Source organism: Leopardus geoffroyi, chromosome C3, assembly GCF_018350155.1.
Source record: "Leopardus geoffroyi isolate Oge1 chromosome C3, O.geoffroyi_Oge1_pat1.0, whole genome shotgun sequence".
NCBI lineage: Eukaryota > Metazoa > Chordata > Mammalia > Carnivora > Felidae > Leopardus > Leopardus geoffroyi.
The window spans coordinates 37,235,373-37,260,556 of record NC_059338.1 but is presented as its reverse complement, the minus strand read 5'-3'; the positions used below and the strand labels follow the sequence as shown (position 1 = coordinate 37,260,556).

Genomic DNA, 25,184 nt, shown 5'->3' with positions numbered 1-25,184 from the left:
AGAGAAATTAGTCTTTGAAAGGGAGGTTTGAAGACAGAAGAGAGAGAAGTGTGGATAGTTGATGGAATGATGCCTGTGAGCAGGTGGAGGAATAGGCTTTGGTGCAGTGTGGAAGGATGTGCAAAAGCACATACTTGTATTTGTGGAGATGGGATGTAGAGGGAGAGTTGATACTAACAGCCTCTACTTTCTCTGTGTGTGGGGAGATAATGTTGGCTTAGAATGAGAATGGCACAGGTCTGGTGGGGTCTTGGAAAGAGTAGTGAAGATTTGGAATATCTTTTGGTGTGAAGGGGAGAAAGGGTTGTTCAAGGAAGAGAAAAAGGATGGGTTAGGAAAATCGAGGGACCCAAATGAGAATGGAAATGATAGCTAGGCCCCCGCTGTTGGATCCCATGCAGTACCAGATTTGGCAGGAGGGCAAGAAGAGAGCTTTTTGGTTGGTAGGGAGATAGAAGTGATGGAAGTGATGTAACAGGGTCTAGTATGATGGGAAAAGAAGTGAAATCTAGAGAGTTGATGGTTGGAAAAGATACAGATATCAAAGAGAAGCCAAAGAGTAGATTGGGTTGGATGGGGATAAAGGAGAGAGTGGAGAAACAGAAGGAAGCATGTAATCATCATGTTGAATGCTGGGTGTGTAAGATTTCAGAGAGGGAGTGGTTTCCAACGATGACTAGGCTCAGAATGTGAAGAGGAGGTGAAGGTCACTGGGAATAGAGAGGCTGGAGTGTTGAATAATTTTTCTTCATGGACATTGAAGGTTCCCAGGCTGATAGCAGGAGATAGGCTGAAAATCCAGGTGCAGAGATTTAAGGGATGAAAGGACAAAGTTGATAAGTGGGATAATTAGTGAAAGATTAAGTTAAATTATGGCATATTTGTAAGCATTCAACAGATGGTAGCCATCAATAATCAGATGGCTGTAATGAGGAGGTGTTTTTGCTAGATGGCATGAATCTTAAAGGAGGGGATTTTGTTTTGTTTTTTTGGAGTGCCAGCCAACTCTTGTTTGGAAGATGGAAGTGTGGAGATTGAAAATTCCCTGCTCTGAACTCCAGGATGTAAGGGAAAAGCAGGGTGCTCAGGGAGAACTGGCTTCAACTAAAGCAAGAAGATGGTAGGAAAAATCCAGGAGGTTGTTGAGGCTGGGAGTTTTTTTTTTTTTTAATGTTTATTTATTTGAGAGAGAGGGAGAGGAATGGGGGCAGAGAGAGAGAGAGAGAACAGGGGAGGGGCAGAGAGAGAGAGAGAGAGAGAGAGAGAGAGAATCCTAAGCAGGCTCCATGCTGTCAGCCCTGAGCCTGACATGGGGTTGGATCTCCTCAATGATGAGATCGTGACCTGAGCCAAAATCAAGAGTCAGATGCTTAACTGACTGAGCCATCCAGGTGTCCCGAGGCTGGGAATGGTTTCCAGAAGACTCGCAGGGAAACATGTGAAGAAGGCCTTTAGCTGCAGGAGATTGCAGGAGGAGAGTAATCATGTGTGGTTGAACACAATAAAAAAATCAAGTTTGCCTGCAGAATCTGTTATGGATGCCATCATGTCACCACCCCAGGGAAATTATTCAAGGACCTGAAAGACTGGGTAGATCTTTTCAATAGCACATTGTCATTAGTCTGTGACAGTGTTATATCAATACATATGGCAGATGAAAATATGAACCAAAAGTTGATGAATCTGGCTAATTGAGAAAGTAACGTATAGATAGCTCAAGTTAACAAAATGATTTATTTAGTCTGGGTAAATAGGTAAAACTCGATAGTTCACATACTGTCTGAATAAGATAATTGCCAAATGTCCATTTCAATCTGAATTGCATCAATATCACTACAGCTGAGTTTATTGAGGTTTCAGAAGTCTTCCTTGTAGTCATAGTTGTTGGCCTTTGGTGATGAGGATGGCATGGGTTCTCACCATCCCTTCATCCATGTTAGTTCAGCTTGAAAGTCTTGGTTCTTCATAATTTTAAGGTTGTGATAGAGAACTTTCTGGTACAATCTGGAATGTGAGATAGGCTTTCTGATACAAGAAACTCCTGGGGAAATGTGATTCTCTACCATATGGTGCTATCATGTTTTTAGCATACTAAAATTAAAAAAAAAATTTAGAGTATTCTGTTTATCCCATCCAGAACTTGAAGCAAATAAGGAAGAAAAACCACACAAACTAATAGTTTGAAATGATTTTAAATAGCTAGAATTCGTGTAATAGCAGACAACTTACACAAAACCGTGTAATAGAGTATCAGCGTATACAGATCAATAACACGATGAGGAAGTGTTTATTTTATATTGTTCTGGAGACCTCTTAAAATGAGAAAGAATTCCTTAATAATCCAAACTCTTCAATTCAATTTAGAAAATGTTTCAGACCTTTTCTGAGAAGCTGCTGGCTTTAGATCCTGTGTAGGTATGTTAGTCTTCCAGGGCAGCTATGACAAATTACCACAAACTGAGTGGTTTAATACAATAGAAATTATTCTTCCACAGTTTGGAAACTAGAAATCTGAAGTCAAAGTTTCAATAGGGCTGTGTTCTCTCTGAAGGCTCTAGGAGAGAATCTGTTCCATGCCTTTCTCTTAGCTTCTGGTTTTGCTGCTGTTCTTTGGCATTCTCTGGCTTGAAGACACATCACTCCAATCTCTGCATTGGTTAAAAAAAAAAACACCTGGTTTTCTCTCTGTGTGTCCAACTCTTCTCTTTTTATAAGGGCATCAGTTATACTGGATTAAATATGACCTCATCTTAACCACCTATACCTACAACAACCCCTTTCCCAAATAAGGGGTTGTTTCCCAAATAAGGTCACATCCTGAGGTTCTGGGAGAGACATGAATTTGGTGGGGACACTATTTAGCCCAATACAGGAAGCTTCTAAAGTGAATAGCAAATGACTTCTGTCTTCAGGAAGATGTAGCACCTGCTGTGGTTGGGGAAACTATAGGGCCAAGGCAACGTGTTCGGTTGGTAATGGATACAGAATACTGTGGACACATAGAGGGGTGAGCAACTGGTTGTGAGTCCAGGGTAGACATGGAAGGCTTTAGGGTAGAGGCAGTGGCAGACCTGAAGGATAACTAGTATACCGGCTGGTAGAAAGGGAGGAGCAGGGCATTCTGGGCTAAGGGACTAGTCCGAGCAGGCACGGAGATGGAAGTGTGCATCCACCATGCGGGAAGCTCAAGACGTCTGGGGTGTAAGGCTATAGAAGAGCAGGCCTTTGGGTAGTGTGGTTGCATGTGTTGTGTGGCCATTGGGAGGGGAGGGAGAAGGGAGGAGGGAGCAGAGGGAGATACGAAGGGTCATGGGAGCACAGTCATTCATGTCCGTGACTGACTGCCAGAATGGCATCTTAGAGATGTGAAGTGGTTAAGGGGGGAGTTCGAGGAGAAGCTGAATGACCGTTCCTTAGGGAGCTCTAGAAGGCATCCCTGGACTCGGAGGGCTAGACTGGATGACATCTGTTCTCCCTCTCAGCAATCAGGTTCTGTGACTGTGAGATAGAAGTATTGTATCTTGCCTCTTGCACTAGTTACTGTGCTCTTACTTCCTCTCCTCTTTCTTCCTATCAAGCCTCTTCCCCATGCCAGGCACTGCAGCCATAACAGTGAACAGGAAGACAAAGACAGCATCATTTTAATCTTTGCCCTGTGGTATTAGCACAAGGAGTACATAGTAGGTTCTCCTTAAATGTTGCTTTGAATTGAATCTGAGTGGGGAAAAATGACAAGGCAGTTTTGCCCTGGGTAATAAGTTCTGCTTCATGGTAGATCTGCTGTTGAAAGATGATCTCAGTAACCTCTTTATGAACAGGTGGAGAGTAGGTGGCTGCTTACACGTGTTTGGTTTCTGAGTCATCAGAAAGGCTCCTTTGCCTCCCAGAATATCTCCTTCATCCAGGCTGTAGGTACTTTTAATTCTACTATTGGAGGTTAGTTTCCCTCTGTTAAAATGCAGATGCCCTCTGGAGAGAGGATATCCATTTACTCTCAGAAGTCGTTTGTACCTTAATAGGGGGGGGGGGGTTTCTTGGCCTTTTCTGCATGGCAGGTTTTTGAGGAAAGCACGTGGAGGGAAAAGGGGACCCAGGGGATGAGTACTGGACATGCCAAAAGTAAACTTTGTCAGAGTTAGCAATTTGGATAGCTGACCCTGGGGATGTAGTCTCGTGGCTTAGAAAAATCCATTATTACTTATTTGCTGATGTATGTTGGGCAAGAAGTGCTTATTTCTATTGTAAGTTTTATGGCTCCAAAACTGTTGTTTATTTTTTAAAAGGTGCAATACTAACTAGAATTTAAATAAAAATTTGAAAAAAAAAAAGCCAAACCAAAAAAAAAAAAAAATAAGGTGCAATAAATCCCATCTTCCCCACTCTCACCTCAACAAAAGTAATTTGTGTGGCAGCCTGATTTGTGGTCTTTATGGACAAGGCTATGCTACATACAGTTTGTGTGTTCACGTATCAGGGAAGGCTAATAATATCTACTGTACCAAATATCCTCCAGAGTTTTGGTGGCTTGTTTCAGAGGTTTCTTTTTTCATTCACGTCATAATATGATTCAGATTGATTGGGAAGGAGAGGGTGTTCCACATAGTCTTTCAGGGACCCAGGCTTCTTCCATGCTGTATGTCCACCATCTTTATTACTTGGCCTCGGGGTCACACTAGCCTCATTTGGAAGGTATGTCAAAGGGAAGGGAAAGCATACTTCCTTTTAACTGCCTTGACCTGGAAATGATACACATTTCACCTCACATCCATTGATGAGAACCAGTCTCAAAGACCCACCGAGATGGGAAGAGGCTGGGAGATATCCAGGAAGAGGAAGCAGCCTTGGTGAGCCTCTGACAACAGGTCATCAGAAAGCATTTACACATTTTCCTTCTGTCTGTGACATAACCTGACCCTTGGGGGTTGTTATTAAGGGAACAGGGAGCAAGAGAGACTAGCAGTGACCTGGAAACTGTCCAGTGTTTAGAATGGTGAAAAGTCATTCATTCTGCTTGGTGAAGGACATCATCCTGCTGTTGGATTTTTGCTGTGTGAGGGAGACTGCGGTTGTGGTGCAAAGAGATGTCTCTATTTTGTTTGCTTGTTTATTTCCTTTTTCATGGAAGTAGGAAAAGCTATAGGAATTTGGGGATTTTGAATGCAGTGGCTTCTATAATGTTACATTTCCTCTAGTCCACTTCCCTCATTGGGATGAGAGAGGCAATTGTCTGGATGAGAGAGGCAATTGACTTGTCCAAATTCATATAGCAAGTTAGTGGTTTACTTCAGTCTCAGACCTGTTTTCCAGATTTCTACTCTGGTGTTCTTTCCACTACTGCTATTCCCTTGGAGAACCACTATTTGGAGACTAGACATGCGCTGCCAGGGTCCACAGGATGATAGGAGGCTTGATCAGGTGAAATTGGAAGCTTCCTTGTAGCTTGGAGATTCCTTGATTGTGTTTGAATATATGGTGTCTGATTGTATAATCCCTGGCCTGATGGGAGTGATGTAGTTTCCAAGAATTTGTAACTCTCCTGAGAAAACAGAATCTTAGCTTTTTATTCTTCTCAATTGTGTCTTTAATACTTTTTTATCTTTTTAAAACTGTTTGTTTTTTAAATACATATTTTTTCTAACTGTAAAAGTAACAATTTCAATTTTAGAAATTGAGTAAGTATATTTAGATGTAACAAAAATATATACAAATATAACAAAAAATATTCTGTAATTCCATAACTCAACAATGCAGCAGTAACAACTATTAATATCTTACTTTTCTATGTGTGTTCCCTAGCCATTTATTGAATACATAAATATTTGTACACTTATGTACAGTATAATTAGAATGAAATATTATACAATATGAAATAAATATTATACAACTCTTAAAATATTTCATATTACTTAATATGAAATATTATATAACCCTTAAAATTGTTTTAAAATAGTAGTGGTATGAAATATGCTCATATATATTTGTATACTTATCATAATATAATTAGAATAAAAATCTAATTTTATTTGTCTTGCTTGTCTTTTTTTTATCTGCTTTTTAATGGAAATGGTAAAAAGCAAGTGGAAATTCATATACCTTGGAATAAAATTCGAATTGTATTATGCATAACTGTACAAATATGTATGAGCATTTCTCCATATCATGACTTATGTTAAAACATTTTTTAAAGGGTTGCACAATATTGCATCTTGTGGAAACACAACGTGCTGAAGGAAACAGCCCAGGCAGGGAGGAGGGAAGGAGTATTAGTATCTTTGGTTCTTGGCCCTCATGCTCTGCTCCTCTTCTCCCAGGGCATCAGCAGCCTATTCAGCTCACTGAAGGTTGTCCGGCTGCTACGTCTTGGGCGAGTGGCCCGTAAGCTGGACCACTACATTGAATACGGAGCCGCTGTGCTGGTGCTGCTGGTGTGTGTGTTTGGGCTGGCTGCTCACTGGATGGCCTGCATCTGGTACAGCATTGGGGACTACGAGATCTTTGATGAAGACACCAAGACCATCCGCAACAACAGCTGGCTCTACCAACTGGCGATGGACATTGGCACCCCTTACCAGTTTAATGGATCTGGCTCAGGGAAGTGGGAAGGTGGTCCCAGCAAGAATTCCGTCTACATCTCCTCGTTGTATTTCACTATGACCAGCCTTACCAGCGTGGGCTTTGGAAACATTGCCCCATCCACAGACATCGAGAAAATCTTTGCAGTGGCCATCATGATGATTGGCTGTAAGTATGACAGTTGCTGGGGCTGGGTGGGGGATGGGCAGGGGACATCCTGTTTCACCATAACTTCTATTGGTTGGAAATAGGGTGATGGCTACAACGCTCACAGGATCAGGGTGTAATGACTTAAAATAAGCCACATTCTGTTCTTTTTTTTTTTTTAGATGAGCTTTAAAGTTTTCCTGATAATTAAAGCATTGCATGTTTGCTGCAAAGATATTTAGAAAATATTAAAGATATTTAGAAAATATTAAATAGAAAATCGAGACCAATGAAATTCTACTTCTCAGAGATAACTACTATTACCTAATAAAGTTAGAATGAAATCATCATATACAACTTGATAACCTGCTTGCTCATAGAACAGTGAATTGTGAAAAGTCTTTCCACGTCTGTTTAAATACAGCTCTAGGTCTGCACAGTCCCTTATGGTATCAGAGAAAGAATATATGGAAAAAAAGAATGTTAGCTATCTCATTAATTATCTTTTATATTTATTATATGTCGAAATGATATTTTTATATAGGGGGTTAAATAAAATATCCCATTATAATTAATTTCATATTTCTTTTGGATATTTTTAATGAAAAATTTAATTTAATGCTCCTAGGAATATTTTTTTAATTTTTTTAAAATATGAAATTTATTGTCAAATTGGTTTCCATTACAACACACAGTGCTCATCCCAGCAGGTGCCCTCTTCAATACCCATCACCCTCCCTCCCCTCCCTCTCACCCCCCCATCAACCCTCAGTTTGTTCTAAGTTTTTAAGAGTCTTTTATGTTTTGGCTCCCTCCCTTTCTAACCTTTTTTTTTTTCCTTCCCCTCCCCCATGGTCTTCTGTTAAGTTTCTCAGGATCCACATGAGAGTGAAAACATATGGTATCTGTCTTTCTCTGTATGGCTTATTTCACTTAGCATCACACTCTCCAGTTCCATCCACGTTGCTACAAAAGGCCATATTTTATTCTTTCTCATTGCCAAGTGGTATCCCATTGTGTATATAAACCACAACTTCTTTATCCATTCATCAGTTGATGGACATTTAGGCTCTTTCCACAATTTGGCTATTGTTGAAAGAGCTGCTATAAACATTGGGGTACAAGTGCCCCTATGCATCAGTACTCCTGTATCCCTTGGGTAAATTGCTAGCAGTGCTATTGCTGGGTCATAGGGTAGATGTATTTTTAATTTGTTGAGGAACCTCCACACTGTTTTCTAGAGTGGCTGCACCAGTTTGCATTCCCACTAACAGTGAAAGAGGGTTCCCGTTTCTCCATATCCTTGCCAGCATCTATAGTCTCCTGATTTGTTCATTTTAGCCACTCTGACTGGCGTGAGGTGGTATCTGAGTGTGGTTTTGATTTGTATTTCCCTGATGAGGAGCGACGTTGAGCATCTTTTCATGTGCCTGTTGGCCATCTGGATGTCTTCCTTGGAAAAGTGTCTATTCATGTCCTCTGCCCATTTCTTCACTGGGTTATTTGTTTTTCGGGTGTGGAGTTTGGTGAGCTCTTTATAGATTTTGGATACTAGCCCCTTGTCCAATATGTCATTTGCAAATATCTTTTCCCATTCCGTTGGTTGCCTTTTAGTTTTGTTGATTGTTTCCTTTGCAGTGCAGAAGCTTTTTATCTTCATGAGGTCCCAATAGTTCATTTTTGCTTTTAATTCCCTTGCCTTTGGGGATGTGTCAAGTAAGAAATTGCTGTGGGTGAGGTCAGAGAGGTTTTTTCTTGCTTCTCCTCTAGGGTTTTGATGGTTTCCTGTCTCACATTCAGGTCCTTCATCCATTTTGAGTTTGTTTTTGTGAATGGTGTAAGAAAGTGGTCTAGTTTCATCCTTCTGCATGTTGCTGTCCAGTTCTCCCAGCACCATTTGTTAAAGAGACTGTCTTTTTTCCATTGGATATTCTTTCCTGCTTTGTCAAAGATTAGTTGGCTATACTTTTGTGAGTCTAGTTCTGGGGTTTCTATTCTATTCCATTGGTCTATGTCTGTTTTTGTGCCAATACCATGCTGTCTTGATGATGACAGCTTTGTAGTAGAGGCTAAAGTCTGGGATTGTGATGCCTCCTGCTTTCATCTTCTTCTTCAAAATTATTTTGGCTATTCGGGGCCTCTTGTGGTTCCATACAAATTTTAGGATTGCTTGTTCTAGCTTTGAGAAGAATGCTGGTGCAATTTTGACTGGGATTACATTGAATGTGTAGATAGCTTTGGTTAGTATTGACATTTTAACAATATTTATTCTTCCAATCCATGAGCACAGAATGTTTTTCCATTTCTTTATATCTTCTTCAATTTCCTTCATAAGTTTTCTATAATTTTCAGCATACAGATCTTTTACATCTTTGGTTAGGTTTATTCCTAGGTATTTTATGCTTCTTGGTGCAATTGTGAATGGGATCAGTTTCTTTATTTGTCTTTCTGTTGCTTCATTATTAGTGTATAAGAATGCAACTGATTTCTGTACATTGATTTTGTATCCTGTGACTTTGCTGAATTCACGTATCAGTCCTAGCAGACTTTTGGTGGAGTCTATCAGGTTTTCCACGTGTAATATCATGTCATCTGCAAAAAGTGAAAGCTTGACTTCATCTTTGCCAATTTTGATGCCTTTGATTTCCTTTTGTTGTCTGCTTGCTGATGCTAGAACTTCCAACACTATGTTAAACAACAGCGGTGAAAGTGGACATCCCTGTCATGTTCCTGATCTCAGGGGGAAAGCTCTCAGTTTTTCCCCATTGAGGATGATATTAGCTGTGGGCTTTTCATAAATGGCTTTTATGATGTTTAAGTATGTTCCTTCTATCCCAACTTTCTCGAGGGTTTTTATTAAGAAAGGATTCTGAATTTTGTCAAATGATTTTTCTGCATCAATTGACAGCATCATATGGTTCTTATCTTTTCTTTTATTAATGTGATGTATCACATTGATTGATTTGAGAATGCTGAACCAGCCCTGCATCCCAGGAATGAATCCCACTTGATCATGGTGAATAATTCTTTTTATATGCTGTTGAATTCGATTTGCTAGTATCTTATTGAGAATTTTTGCATCCATATTCATCAGGGATATTGGCCTGTAGTTCTCTTTTTTTGCTGGGTTTCTGTCTGGTTTAGGAATCAAAGTAATGCTGGCTTCATAGAATGAGTCTGGAAGTTTTCCTTCCCTTTCTATTTTTTGGAAAAGCTTGAGAAGGGTAGGTATTATCTCTGCTTTAAATGTCTGGTAGAGGGGCGCCTGGGTGGCTCAGTCGGTTCAGTGTCCGACTTCGGCTCAGGTCACGATCTCATAGCTTGTGAGTTCGAGCCCCGCGTCGGGCTCTGGGCTGACGGCTCAGAGCCTGGAGCCTGCTTCAGATTCTGTGTCTCCCTCTCTCTCTGCCCCTCCCCCGTTCATGCTCTGTCTCTCTCTGTCTCAAAAATAAATAAACATTAAAAAAAAAAATTAAAAAAAAATAAATGTCTGGTAGAACTCCCCTGGGAAGCCATCTGGTCCTGGACTCTTATTTGTTGGGAGATTTTTTTTTTTTAATTTTTTTTTTTTCAACGTTTATTTATTTATTTTTGGGACAGAGAGAGACAGAGCATGAACGGGGGAGGGGCAGAGAGAGGGAGACACAGAATCGGAAACAGGCTCCAGGCTCTGAGCCATCAGCCCAGAGCCTGACGCGGGGCTCGAACTCACGGACCGCGAGATCGTGACCTGGCTGAAGTCGGACGCTTAACCGACTGCGCCACCCAGGCGCCCCTGTTGGGAGATTTTTGATAGCTGATTCCATTTCTTTGCTGGTTATGGGTCTGTTCAAGTTTTCTATTTCTTCCTGTTTGAGTTTTGGAAGTGTGTGGGTGCTTAGGAATTTGTCTATTTCTTCCAAGTTGTCCAGTTTGTTGGCATATAATTTTGATAGTATTCCCTGATAATTGCTTGTTTTTCTGAGGGATTGGTTGCAATAATTCCATTTTCATTCATGATTTTATCTATTTGGGTCATCTCCTTTTACTTTTTGAGAAGCCTGGCTAGAGGTTTATCAATTTTGTTTATTTTTTCAAAAAACCAACTCTTGGTTTCATTGATCTGCTCTACAGTTTTTTTAGATTCTATATTGTTTATTTCTGCTCTGATCTTTATTATTTCTCTTCTTCTGCTGGGTTTGAGGTGTCTTTGCTGTTATGCTTCTATTTCCTTTAGGTGTACTGTTAGATTTTGTATTTGGGATTTTTCTTGTTTCTGGAGATAGGCCTGGATTGCAGTGTATTTTATGCTTCTATTTCCTTTATGCTTCTATTTCCTTTAGGTGTACTGTTAGATTTTGTATTTGGGATTTTTCTTGTTTCTGGAGATAGGCCTGGATTGCAGTGTATTTTCCTCTCAGGACTGCCTTCGCTGCATTCCAAAGCATTTGGATTATTGTATTTTCATTTTCATTTGTTTCCATATATTTTTTAATTTCTTCTCTAATTGCCTGGTTGACCCATTCATTCTTTAGTAGGGTGTTCTTTAACCTCCATGCTTTTGGAGGTTTTCCAGACTTTTTCCTGTGGTTGATTTCAAGCTTCATAGCATTGTGGTCTGAAAGTGTGCATGGTATGATCTCAATTCTTTTATACTTATGAAGGGCTGTTTTGTGACCCAGTATGTGATCTATCTTGGAGAATGTTCCATGTGCACTTGAGAAGAAACTATATTCTGTTGCTTTGGGATGCAGAGTTCTAAACATATCTGTCAAGTCCATCTGATCCAATGTATTATTCAGGGCCCTTGTTTCTTTATTGATCCTGTGTCTAGATGATCTATCCATGGTTGTAAGTGGAGTATTAAAGTCCCCTGCAATTACCACATTCTTATCAATAAGGTTGCTTATGTTTGTGATTAATTGTTTTATATATTTGGGGGCTCCTATATTCGGCACATAGACATGTATAATTGTTAGCTCTTCCTGATGGATAGACCCTGTAATTATTATATAATGTCCTTCTTCATCTCTTGTTACGGCCTTTAATTGAAAGTCTAGTTTGTCTGATATAAGTATGGCTACTCCAGCTTTCTTTTGAGTTCCAGTAGCATGATAGATAGTTCTCCATCCCCTCACTTTAAATATGAAGGTGTCCTCAGGTCTAAGTCTAAAATGAGTCTCTTGTAGACAGCAAATAGATGGGTCTTGTTTTTTTATCCATTCTGATACCCTATGTCTTTTGGTTGGAGCATTTAGTCCATTTACATTCAGTGTTATTATAGAAAGATACAGGTTTAGAGTCATTGTGATGTCTGTAGGTTTCAGGCTTGTAGTGATGTCTCTGGTACTTTGTCTCACAGGATCCCCCTTAGGATCTCTTGTAGGGCTGGTTTAGTGGTGATTAATTCCTTCAGTTTTTGTTTGTTTTGGGAAGACCTTTATCTCTCCTTCTATTCTAAATGATAGAATTGCTGGATAAAGGATTCTCGGATACATATTTTTTCTGTTCATCACATTGAAGATTTCCTGCCATTCCTTTCTGGCCTGCCAAGTTTCAGCACATAGATCCGTCACTAGTCTTATTGGCCTATCTTCATATGTTAGAGCATGTTTATCCCTAGCTGCTTTCAGAATTTTCTCTTTATCCTTGTATTTTGCCAGTTTCGCTATGATATGTTGTGCAGAAGATTGATTCAAGTTATGTCTGAAGGGAGTTCTCTGTGCCTCTTTGATTTCAATGCCTTTTTCCTTCCCCAGATCAGGGGAGGTCTCAGCTATGATTTGTTCAAGTACACCTTCAGCCTCTTTCTCTCTCTCTTCCTCTTCTGGAATTCCTATGATACGGGTATTGTTCCATTTGATTGCATTACTTAGTTTTCTAATTATCCCCTCATACTCCTGGATTTTTTTATCTCTCTTTTTCTCAGCTTCCTCTTTTCTCCATAATTTTATCTTCTAATTCACCTATTCTCTCCTCTGCCTCTTCAATCAGAGCTGTGGTCACCTCCATTTTATTTTGTACCTCATTTATAGCATTTTTTAGCTCCTCATGACTATTTCTTAGTCCCTTGATCTCTGTAGCAATAGATTCTCTGCTGTCCTCTATACTTTTTTCAAGCCCAGTGATTAATTTTATGACTATTATTCTAAATTCTTGTTCCGTTATATTGCTTAAATTGTTTTTGATCAATTCGTTAGCTGTCACTACTTCCTGGAGTTTCTTTTGAGGAGAATTCGTCTGTTTCATCATTTTGGATAGTCCCTGGGGTGGCGCAGAACTGCAGGGCACTTCCCCTGTGCTGTCTGGAGTAACTTGTGTTGGTGGGCGGGGCCACAATCAGACCTGATGTCTGTCCCCAGCCCACCACTGGGGCCACAGTCAGACTGGTGTGAACCTTATCTTCCCCTCTCCCAGGGGCAGGACTCACTGTGGAATGGTGTGGCCCCTGTCTGGGCTACTTGCACACTGCCAGGCTTGTGGCACTGCTTTGATGGGATCTGGTGTTTTAGCTGGGGTAGATCCACAAGGTGCACAGGGGCTGGAGGGGCAGGCTTACCTCTCTTTGCCATTGGTGGTCCCCTGTGGGAGGGGCCCTGCAGCACTGGGAGGGAGGCAGGCAGACCTGTTGGAGGGATGGATCCACAGGGATCCACAGAAACACAGTGTTGGGTGTTTGCACCGTGCAAGCAAGTTCGGTACTGGGAACTGGTGCTGGGAAATCCCTTTGGGGTTTCAGTTGGGGGATGGGAGAGGGAGATGGCGCTGGCCAGCACCTTTGTTCCCCGCCAAGCTGAGCTCTATCTTCCGGGGCTCAACACCTCTCCCTCCCGGTGTCCTCTCACCCTCCCACTCTCTGAGCAGAGCTGTTGACTTATAACATTCCAGATGTTAAGTCCCACTGGCTGTCAGAACTCACTCCATCTGGCCCCTCCGCTTTTGCAAGCAAGACTCGGGGGCTCTGCCTTGCTGGGCAGGCTGCCCCTCCACCGCCCCTGCTCCCTCCTGCCAGTCCATGTAGCACGTACCACCTCTCCACCCTTCCTACCCTCTTCGGTGGGCCTCTTGTCTATGCTTGGCTCTGGAGAGTCCATTCTGCTAATCTTCTGGTGGTTTTCTTGGTTATTTAGGCAGATGTGGGTGGAATATAAGTGATCAGTAGGACGTGGTAAGCCCAGCCGCCGCAAGCCTTCCCAAGCCTCTGAATACTATTTTTTTTTTTAAGTTTATTTATTTGAGAGAGAAAAAGAGACAGAAAACAACTGGGGGTGAGACAGAGAGAGGGAGAGAGAATCCCAAGCAGGCTCCGTACTGTCAGCACAGAGCCCAAAGCAGGGCTTGACCTTACAAACCATGGGATCATGACCTGAGCCAAAATCAAGATTTGGATGCTCAACTGACTAAGCCGCCCAGGTACCCCAGTGCCATCTTTTATTTAGTTAAAAAAATGTGTCTTGTAATGTTATTTATTTAATTTTTAATTTTTATTTTAATTTTATTTTTTATATTTTTATTTTTATATTTATTTTTATATTTATATTTATTTATTATATATATTTATATATTATATATAATTATAATTATATATAAATTATATGTACATATTATATTTTATTTTTATATTTATTATTTTTTATTTATTTTATATTTTTACATTTATTTTATATTTATTTTTATATTTTTATTTTATATTTTATAATAATTTATAATATATTTTAATAATATATTTATAATGTATTAATAATATACGTTAAATATAAATATATACATATAAATATATATAAATATAAATATAAATAAATAATAATTTAATAATATTTTAATAATTTTATAATATATTTTATATTTATAGTTATTTTACATTTATTTTTATATTTATTATTTATTATATTTTATATTTATATTTATTATTTTATTTATTTTATACTTTATTTTTATTTTTTATATTTATATTTATAATTTTTATTTTTATTTTTTATAGCTACATGTAGCATATAGTGCAACAATGATTTCAGGAGTAGATTCCTTAATGCCCCTTACCCATTTAGCCCATCTCCCTTCCTACAACCCCTCCAGTAACCCTCAAGTTTGTTCTCCATATGTATGAGTCTCTTCTGTTTTGTCCCCCTCCCTGTTTTTATATTATTTTTGTTTCCCTTCCCTTATGTTCATCTGTTTTGCCTCTTAAAGTCCTCATATGAGTGAAGTCATAGGATTTTTGTCTTTCTCTGACTAATTTCACTTAGCATAATACTCTCCAGTCCCATCCATGTAGCTGCAAATGGCCAGATTTCATTCTTTTTGATTGCTGAGTGATACTGCATTGTATATATATACCACATCTTCTTTATCCATTCATCCATCAATGGACATTTGGGCTCTTTCCATACTTGGGCTATTGTTGATAGTACTGCTATAAACATGGGGGTGCATGTGTCCCTTTGAAACAGCACACCTGTATCCCTTGGATAAATGCCTAATAGTGCAATTGCTGGCTTGTAGCATAGTTCTATTTTTAGTTTTTTGAGGAAGCTCCATACTGTTTTCCACAGTGGCTGCACCAGTTTGCATTCCCACCAACAATGCAAAAGAGATCCTCTTTCTCCGATTCCTCATCAACATCTGTTGTTGCCTGAGTTGTTCATGTTGGCCATTCTGACAGGTGTAAAGTGGTATCTCATTGTGGTTTTGATTTGTATTTCCCTGATGATGAGTAAAGTTGAGCATTTTTTCATCTGTCGGTTGGCCATCTGGATGTCTTCGGTGGAGAAGTGTCTATTCATGCCTTTTGCCCATTTCTTCACTGGATTATTTGTTTTTTGGGTGTTGAGTTGTTAAATTCTTTATAGATTTTGGATACCAACCCTTTATCTGATATGTCATTTGCAAATATCTTCTCCCATTTGTCAGTTGCCTTTTAGTTTTGCTGATTGTTTCCTTTGCTGTGCAGAAGCTTTTTATTTTGATGAGGTCCCAGTAGTTCATTTTTGCTTTTGTTTCCCTTGCCTCTGGAGACGTGTTGAGTAAGAAGTTGCTGTGGCCAAGATCAAAGAGGTTTTTGCCTGTTTTCTCCTCTAAGATTTTGATGGCTTCCTGTCTTACATTTAGTTCTTTCATCCATTTTGAGTTTCTTTTTGTGTATGGTGTAAGAAAGTGGTCCAGGTTCATTCTTCCGCATGTTGCTGTCCAGTTTTCCCAGCACCACTTGCTGAAGAGACTGTCTTTATTCCATTGGATATTCTTTCCTGCTTTGTCAAAGATTAGTTGGCCATACGTTTGTGGGTCCATTTCTGTGTTCTCTATTCTGTTCCATTGATCTGAGTGTCTGTTCTTAGGCCGGTACCATACTGTCTTGATGATTACAGCCTTGTAGTATAGTTTGAAGTCTGGGATTATGATGCCTCCTGCTTTGGTTTTCTTTTTCAAGATTTCTTTGGCTATTTGGGGTCTTTTCTGGTTCCATAAAAATTTTAGGATTATTTGTTCTAGCTCTGTGAAGAATGCTGGTGTTATTTTGATAGGGATTGCAGTGAATATGTAGATTTCTTTGGGTTGTATCAACATTTTAACAATGTTCTTCCTATCCAGGAGCATGGGATCTTTTTTCATTTTTTTGTGTCTTCTTCAATTTCTTTCATAAGCTTTCTATAGTTTTCAGTGTATAGATTTTTCACCTCTTTGGTTAGATTTGTTCCTAGGTATTTTATGTTTGTTTTGTGTGTGCAATTGTAAATGGGATCGATTCCTTGATTTCTCTTTCTGTCACTTCATTGTTGGTGTATAGGAATGCAACCGATTTCTGTGTGTTGATTTTATATCCTGCAACTTTGCTGAATTCATGAATCAATTCTAGCAGTTTTTTGGTGGAATCTTTTGGGTTTTCCTTGTAGAGTAGCATGTCATCTGCGAATAGTGAAAGTTTGAGCTCCTCCTGGCCGATTTGGATGCCTTTTATTTCTTTGTGTTGTCTGATTGCAGAGGCTAAGACTTCCAATACTATGTTGAGTAACAGTGGTGAGAGTGGACATCCCTGCTTATTCCTGACCTTAGGGGGAAAGCTGTCAGTTTTTCCCCATTGAGGATGATATTAGCATTGGGTCGTTCATATCTGGCTTTTATGATCTCGAGGTATGCTCCTGCTATCCCTACTTTTTTAAGGGTTTTTATCAAGAAAGGATGCTACATTTTGTCAAATGCTTTCTCTGCATCTATTGGGAGGATCATATGGTTCTTGTCCTTTCTTTTATTGATGTGATGAATCACATTAATTATTTTGCGGATATTGAATCAGCCCTGCATCCCAGGTATAAATCCCACTTGGTCGTGGTGAATAATTTTTTTAATGTATTGTTGGATCCAGTGGCTAATATCTTGTTGAGGATTTTTGCATCCATGTTCATCAGGGAAATTGGTCTATAGTTCTCCTTTTTAGTGGGATCTCTGTCTGGTTTTGGAATCAAGGTAATGCTGGCTTCATAGAAAGACTTTGGATGTTTTCCTTCCATTTCTATTTTTTGGAACAGTTTCAAGAGAATAGGTGTTAACTCTTCCTTAAATGTTTGGTAGAATTCCCCTAGAAATCCATTGTTTTTTGGGAGATTTTTTTTTCAATATATGAAATTTATTGTCAAATTGGTTTCCATACATCATCCCAAAAGGTGCCCTCCTCAATACCCATCACCCACCCTCCCCTCCCTCCCACCCCCCATCAACCCTCAGTTTGTTCTCAGTTTTTTTTATTTTTTTTTAAAAAAATTTTTTTTTTTTTTCAACGTTTATTTATTTTTGGGACAGAGAGAGACACAGCATGAACGGGGGAGGGGCAGAGAGAGAGGGAGACACAGAATCGGAAACAGGCTCCAGGCTCTGAGCCATCAGCCCAGAGCCCGACGCGGGGCTCGAACTCACGGACTGCGAGATCGTGACCTGGCTGAAGTCGGACGCTTAACCAACTGCGCCACCCAGGCGCCCCTGTTCTCAGTTTTTAAGAGTCTCTTATGCTTTGGCTCTCTTCCACTCTAACCTCCTTTTTTTTTTTCCTTCCCCTCCCCCATGGGTTTCTGTTAAGTTTCTCAGGATCCACATAAGAGTGAAAACATATGCTATGTGTCTTTCTCTGTATGGCTTATTTCACTTAGCATCACACTCTTCAGTTCCATCCACGTTGCTACAAAGGGCCGTATTTCATTCTTTCTCATTGCCACGTAGTACTCCGTTGTGTATATAAACCACAATTTCTTTATCCATTCATCAGTTGATGGACATTTAGGCTCTTTCCATAATTTGGCTATTGTTGAGAGTGCTGCTATAAACATTGGGGTTCAAGTGCCCCTATGCATCAGTACTCCTGTATCCCTTGGGTAAATTCCTAGCAGTACTATTGCTGGGTCATAGGGTAGGTCTATTTTTAATATTTTGAGGAACCTCCACACTGTTTTCCAGAGTGGCTGCACCAATTTGCATTCCCACCAACAGTGCAAGAGGGCTCCCATTTCTCCACATCCTCTCCAGCATCTATAGTCTCCTGATGTGTTCATTTTGGTCACTCTGACTGGCGTGAGGTGATATCTGAGTGTGGTTTTGATTTTTTTTTTTTGGGGGGGGGAAATTTTTGATTACTAGTTTGTGTTCCTTACTGGTTATGGGTCTGTTCAAATTTCTATTATTTCCTGTTTCAGTTTTGGTAGTGTATATGTTTCTAGGAATTTCTCCATTTCTTCCAGATTGCCCATTTTATTGGCATATAATTGCTCATAATATTCTTTTATTATTATTTTTATTTCTTCTGTGTTTGTAGTGATCTCTCCTCTTTCATTCTTGATTTTATTTATTTGGGTCCTTTCCTTTTTCTTTTTGATCAAACTGGCTAGTGGTTTATCAATTTTGTTAATTCTTTCAAAGAATCAGCTTCTGGTTACATTGATCTGTTCTACTGGTTTTTTTTTTGGTTTCGATAGCATTAATTTCTGCTCTCATCTTTATTATTTCCTGTCTTCTGCAGGTTTTGGGTTTTAGTTTCTGTTCTTTTTTCAGCTTTTTAAGGCATATGGTTAGGTTGTTTATCTGAGATCTTTCTTCCTTCTTTAGGAAAGCCGGATTGCTATATACTTTCCTCTTATGACCACCTTTGCTGTGTCCCAGAGGTTTTGGGTAGTGGTGTTATCATTTTCATTGGCTTCCATATACTTTTTAATTTCCTCTTTAACTTCTTGGTTAGCCCATTCATTCTTTAGTAGGATGTTCTTCAGTCTCCAAGTATTTGTTACCTTTCCAAATTTTTTCTTGTGGATGATTTCAAGTTTCATAGCGTTGTGGTCTGAAAATATACACAGTATGATCTCAGTCTTTTTGTACTTACTTAGTGCTGATTTGTGTCCCAGTGTTTGGTCTATTCTAGAGTACTTTCCATGTGCACTGGAGAAGAATGTATATTCTGCTTTAGGATGAAATGTTCTGAATATATCTGTTAAGTCCACCTAGTCCAGTGTGTCATTCAAAGCCATTGTTTCCTTGTTGATTCTTTGATTAGATGATCTGTCTATTGCTTTGGGTGGGGTGTTGAAATCTCCTCCTATTGTTGTGTTACTATTGATGAGTTTCTTTATGTTTATGATTAATTGATTTATATATTTGGGTACTATCACATTTGGGACATAAATGTTTACAATTGTTAGGTCTTCTTGGTGGATTGACCCCTTGATTATGATATAATGCCCTTCTGCATCTATTGATACAGTCTTTATTTTAAAGTCTAGATTGTCTGATATAAGTATGGCTACTCCAGCTTTCTTTTGTTGACCATTAGCATGATAGATGGTTCTCCATCCCCTTACTTTCAATCTGAAGGTGTCTTTAGGTCTAAAGTTGGTCTCTTGTAAACAGCATATAGATGGATCTTGTTTTGTTATCCATTCTGTTACCCTATGTCTTTTGATTGGAGCATTGAGTCCATTGACATTTAGAGTGAGTACTGAAATATATGAATTTATTGCCATTATGATGCTTGTAGAGTGGGAGTTTCTGTTGGTGTTCTCTGGTCCTTTCTAATCTTTGTTTCTTTTGGTATTAATTAATTAATTAATTAATCTTTTCTCCCCTCAGAGAGTCCCCCTTAAGATTTCTTGCAGGGCTGGTTTAGTGGTCACAAACTCCTTTAATTTTTGTTTGTCTGGGAAACTTTTTATGTCTTCTTCCATTCTGAATGACAGCCTTGCTGGATAAAGAATTCTTGGGTGCATATTTTTCTGATTCAGCACATTGAATATATCCTGCCTTTCCTTTCTGGCCTCCCATGTTTCTGTGGATAGGTCTGCTGCAAACCTGATCTATCTTCCCTTGTCGATTAGGGACTTTTTTTTCCCTTGCTGTTTTCATGATTCTCTCCTTGCCTGAGTATTTTCTGAATTTGACTATGATGTGCCCTGTTGATGGTTGGTTTTTGTTGACTCTAATGGGGGTCCTCTGTGCTTCCTGGATTTTGATGTCTGTGTTTTTGCCCAGGTTAGGAGAGTTTTCCACTATGATTTGCTCACACAACCCTTCTACTCCTGTTTGTCTCTCTTCCTCTTCTGGGACCCCTATGATTCTGATGTTGTTCCTTTTTAATGAGTCACTGATTTCTCTAATTCTTAAATCGTGCTCCTTTGCCTTAATTTCCCTCTTTTTTTCTGCTTCATTATTCTCCATAAGTTTGTCCTCTATATCGCTGATTCTGTGTTCTGCCTCATTCATCCTTGCCACCGTGGCATCCTTCTGTGATTGCAGCTTAGTTTTAGCATTTTTTATTTCATTCCAACTAGTATTTACTTCTTTTATCTCCGCAGAAAAGGATTCTAGTCTATTTTCGACTCCAGCTAGTATTCTTACTATTGTGATTCTAAATTCTGGTTCAGACATCTTGCTTGTATCTGTGTTGGTTAAGTCCCTGGCTGTTGTTTCTTCGTGCTCTTTCTTTTGGGGTGAGTTCCTTCTTTTCATCATTGTGAAGGGAGAAAAGGAATTAATGAGGTAGAAAAATTAAAATAAAAAAATTAAAATTAAAAAATATTAAAATTAAAAAATTAAACACACACACACACACAAAATTGAATAAATGATGCTAGATCCTAGGTGTGTTTTGGTCTGGGTGTTGAAAGTGGTTTGATAGATTAGAGAAAAAAGGGGAAAAAAATTAAATCGCTTGAGAATTTGAAAAAAATGAATACACTGAAGTAGACTAAAATGAAATGATGGAAGTAAAATAGAATTTGAAAAAAAATTTACACAAAATTGAAGAATATAGTAGAAAAAAGTAAAAATATTTTTAATAAGAATTAAAAGTAAAAATGAATTCTCTTGCTGTATTCATGAAAAAGAAATGAAAAAGAGAAAAAAGAAAAAAGAGGGAATCGTTTGAAAATTTGAAAAAGTGAATACACTGTAGTGGACTAAAATAAAATGATGGAAGTAAAGTAGAATTTGAAAAAATTTACATAAAATTAAAAAATATAGTACAAAAATTAAAAATATTTTTAATAAAAATTGAAAATTAAAAGATTTTTTTCTCTTTCTGTATTCATGAAAAAGAAAAGAAGTTAAAAAGAGGGGAAAAAATTGAATAAATGGACCTGCTAAGAGATTTAAGTACTACTGAAATTACTTTGTTTTCCCCTAGAAGTCAGACTATGAAGTGCTTTTTAGTCCATAAACTATGCCGGCGGTGAGACTTGTGTTCTTGAAGAGCAAGGTTGGCCCAGTTGGGTGGGGATAAGTGTAATGGCTCCGTTCTCCAGTTGATGGCACTGCTAGCCTACTGGGGTGGAGTGTTGTGGCGCTCCTAGGTGCATATGCGCAGGTGTGGAGCACTGAAAATGGCGTCACCCAGCTATCTAGTCTCTAGTATCGGAACTCTGTTCTCCCCCATCAACAATCGTGCACCCGTCCTCTGTTTCAGCTTTCGTCCACTCCCCGCTTTTTCACTGTCCATGACTAAGCCCCAGGAAGTACCTCTGTCCCTAGTTTTGTCTCAGATGTGACTGTTTTTCCCAGCCCCTTACTTCTGAAGGGCTGCAGCTTTGAACCGTTCTGCCCCTCTGCAGGAGGGTCTTGGTGTCTCACCAAGCAATGGTCAAATGTCGGCTGCACCCAGGAATGCTTGCTGGACCCTGCTGCTGCCGGTGCCCCGAGACTGTGACCAGGTGCCAGCCCACCCCAGAAAAAGTTCACGAGATAGTGTAGCAACAGCGTTTCAGGGATTATGGAAAATCACAACACACATCTGGAACAAGTCTTCACCCTTAACGACCTTGTTCCAACACCAGCAAATGTGGGCGTTCTCTGGGTCTGCTGGGACCAGGGGTCCTCAATAGTTTCTACCAAATGTCCTTACAGCCATGGAACCGCTATTCCCTGTGTGGCCCAGGAACCTCCTGGACCCCACTCTGCTCCGGGGATTCGCCCTTCCCACCAGAGCAACACCAGGTATCGAGCTGCAGAGTTGCAGACTCTGTGCTCCCCTTGTTTACAGTTTTAATGGAATTTAAACCCTCTCCTTTCTTCTTTCTCCCTTTTTAGTTTAGTTCTCTCTAGCTGCTTTTGGGTAGGGGTGCTTTACCCGTATTCTCCCTCCCCACCATGTCTTCTTCCTCTCTCCCCCCTCAAAAGCTGTTCCCTGCCCACCGCGGCTCTTCAGTCCCCAAGTTCACCTCTCTGTGCCATGTACCTGCTGAATTCTGTGGTTCAGATTGTGCAGATTGTTGTGTTAATCCTCCAATCAGTTTTCTAGGTGTGCAGGATAGTTTAGTATTGGTCTGGCTGTATTTCCTGGACACAAGACACACAAAAAACTTCCATGCTGTTCCTCCATCTTGGCTCCCCCCCTATTTTTCATACATTTTTGATATCTGCTTGATGGTTAAGAAATTTCCCAAATCCCCATAAAACCCCATAAAACCCCACAGGATAGAAAGGCTCCTGTTCAGTTCAGTAGTGATGGGTTATTGGACTACTTGACTGGACTGAAAACCAAAAACAACCCCAGTTCTTGAGGAAGGTGTTTAAATACCTGTCAGTTATCTATTGACCATCACATAGCTGTTGCCAGTGGCTGGTCTGGGAACAGCCTTGGGCTGGAAACAATGAACTGCCTTCACTGAAGGGAGTCTTAGGGGGAAGTAGACCTAACTGGGCTGGGGAAAGCATTATGTATTCAGATGGCTTGCACTCACTTGCTGAGTGCACCTGTTGGCACTTTCATGACAAATGGCGACATGGGAGAGGACAGTCCTCCCATGAATTGTCAGTGTGGACCGGAGTCTGGTCACACCAGGCAGAGGCTGTTTTGCTTGATGTACTCCTTCCAAGTGGAGTAGACACATTAATTTCTTTACCAACCAGGAAACCAGGAAACCCACCAGGGATGCAGCAAGTGGGTTTTGTTACCCCAAATGGTCACATGTGCTGCTTGCCCCTTCCTTTTCTGCAACCACCTCATCATGTCTGATGCAGTTCTTCCATACAGGCCCTCTCTGCAAGGCACAGAGCTGGCCTCTGAGTATTTACTGAATGTGTCTAGGGGTAATTGATTTGTGGGAAGTGTGTGCTGATCGAGCTTTTGGGTTTGTGTCTTACTTTAATATGGGTCTTAATAGAGATGATTGCCTGGCCATGGGAGGCAACGTTAAGTATCTGTGGGTGGCTAATTGCTTTAGCTTAATTAGAACTTGAGGTGCTTTCTAATGTCGTATAAAAGGATTTAAGACCTCGGCTCTTCTAAGATTATTTCAGCCTTACTAGTACAAGTTTTCTAGGTAGTGCTTGCAGCGTTTTTGTGAGCCTGGGGGCACCAGGTAAGCAACAAGATGTGCCAGCCATGTTGTGGGCCTAATTTCTGTCTCTAAGAGGGGGAGATGAGACATTTTGTCAAATGAAATACCTCATTATATCAATTACAGAAAATTCGTTAAGAGTGGTCAGTTAGAAAATGGGCCTCATGTCATGGGCTCGCCAAAGGCTTTCAGATATGAAGAGACTTCATTGCAACTTTTTTCCTGGAAGAAAAGAAAAAAGAAAGTAGCGAAGATAAGCAGTTTGTGTTTCCAAAATTGTTCTTTTAGGAAAAGCGTAATTTCCTGGGTATAGTCTCTGAGGGAAACCTCAATTATTATCACCTCTTTTCTTTCCCTTACCTTCTCAGAGTTTTATGATCTTCCCATTTCTTTTTTTTAAGAAGTGTAATAATACACAGGTAGTCACCTCTGCATTATGCAACCAAGTGTGATGTTTAAGTAGGCAAGTCTACTTAACTGTAATCCTGTTTCCAGAATACTTGTTATTTGCCAGGTGCTGTGATAAGTGCTCCATCCGTGATTTCTCCTGCTCGTAACAACTCTGTACTTTAGAGATTATTGTCTCCATCTTGTACAGAATGAACTCAGAAAAGGTAACTTCTTGGGTCACCTGGGTGGCTCAGTTGGGTAAGTGTCCGACTTTGGCTCAGGTCATGATCTCATGGTTTGTGGGTTCGAGTCCTGCATCGGGCTGTGTGCTGATAGCTCAGAGCCTGGAGTGTGCAACAGACTCTGTGTCTCCCTCTCTCTCTGCCCCTCCCCCACTAATGCTCTGTCTCTCTGTCTCTTTCTTTCTCAAAAATAAATAAACATTAAAAAAATTAACAAGAAAAAAGAAAAGGTAACTTCTTTCCCCAGAACATGGGGCTGGTAAGCAGGAGAGACAGGATTTGGATCCAAGCCCCTCTGAATTAAATGCTAGGTTCTTCCCATGGAGGCCACCTGTGGTCGTGTGGGCTGAGAACACAGACCAGTACAGCAATGCCTTGAAAATTCTCTCCATAAATTTTAACAGGTCAACAGTTTCTGCAGTGGAAAGTTTTTGTATGCTTGTTGTTGTTTTAATTTAAGAACAAGATTACGATACAGACTTGTGGGACCAGGTGCTTTGGAAATCAGCCATTTTTCATCAACCTGTCACTAACAGTTACAGCTGTTCTACTTTCCATGTGACACATCTGACAAATTGTGGTGCTAACAACAAAGTTATTGTGCTCTGTGTAATGTGGTGGTAATTATCCTTGTAAACTTACATTCTGAACAACCTTTGTTCAGGACAACTGCTGATGTCTTATTGGATTTATGGGTCCTCTTTTACCTTGCTTTGCCTGTGTACACACATGTGCACACTTTCATCCTTACTGCTGGCTCACAGGATTGGACCGATGCCAGAGCTGGGATCACTGGTGGTAGGGAACATTACCCACAGCCTGCATTTGTGCCAAGGGGTCATACCTCTCTCCCTTCCTAGTCACTCTGGCACTCAGGCCCAGCAGTCCCTAAGGAGTAGAGACACAAAAGCCAGTGCACTTTTGAAGTAATGGTTACTTTGTGAATTTTTCCTCTTTGTGTTGAATTTTACATGTGCTGGTAATATTTTTTGGCTATTCTGTGGCATTGTGTTAGCTATAATATAGGTTATCCAGAAGCCTCCTGTTG

General features: G+C 39.9%; 1 protein-coding gene across 4 annotated transcripts in view; it reads left to right on the top strand.

Annotated features, from left to right (window-relative positions):
• The window catches only part of KCNH1 (potassium voltage-gated channel subfamily H member 1), a 381,062-nt gene that overhangs the window by 137,577 nt on the left and 218,301 nt on the right, over positions 1-25,184 (top strand). For all 4 annotated transcript variants that reach the window (XM_045452431.1, XM_045452432.1, XM_045452433.1 and 1 more), the window contains one exon: positions 6,312-6,741. In XM_045452431.1, the coding sequence (XP_045308387.1) occupies positions 6,312-6,741 (430 nt within the window). The remainder of the gene's footprint in view (positions 1-6,311; positions 6,742-25,184) is intronic.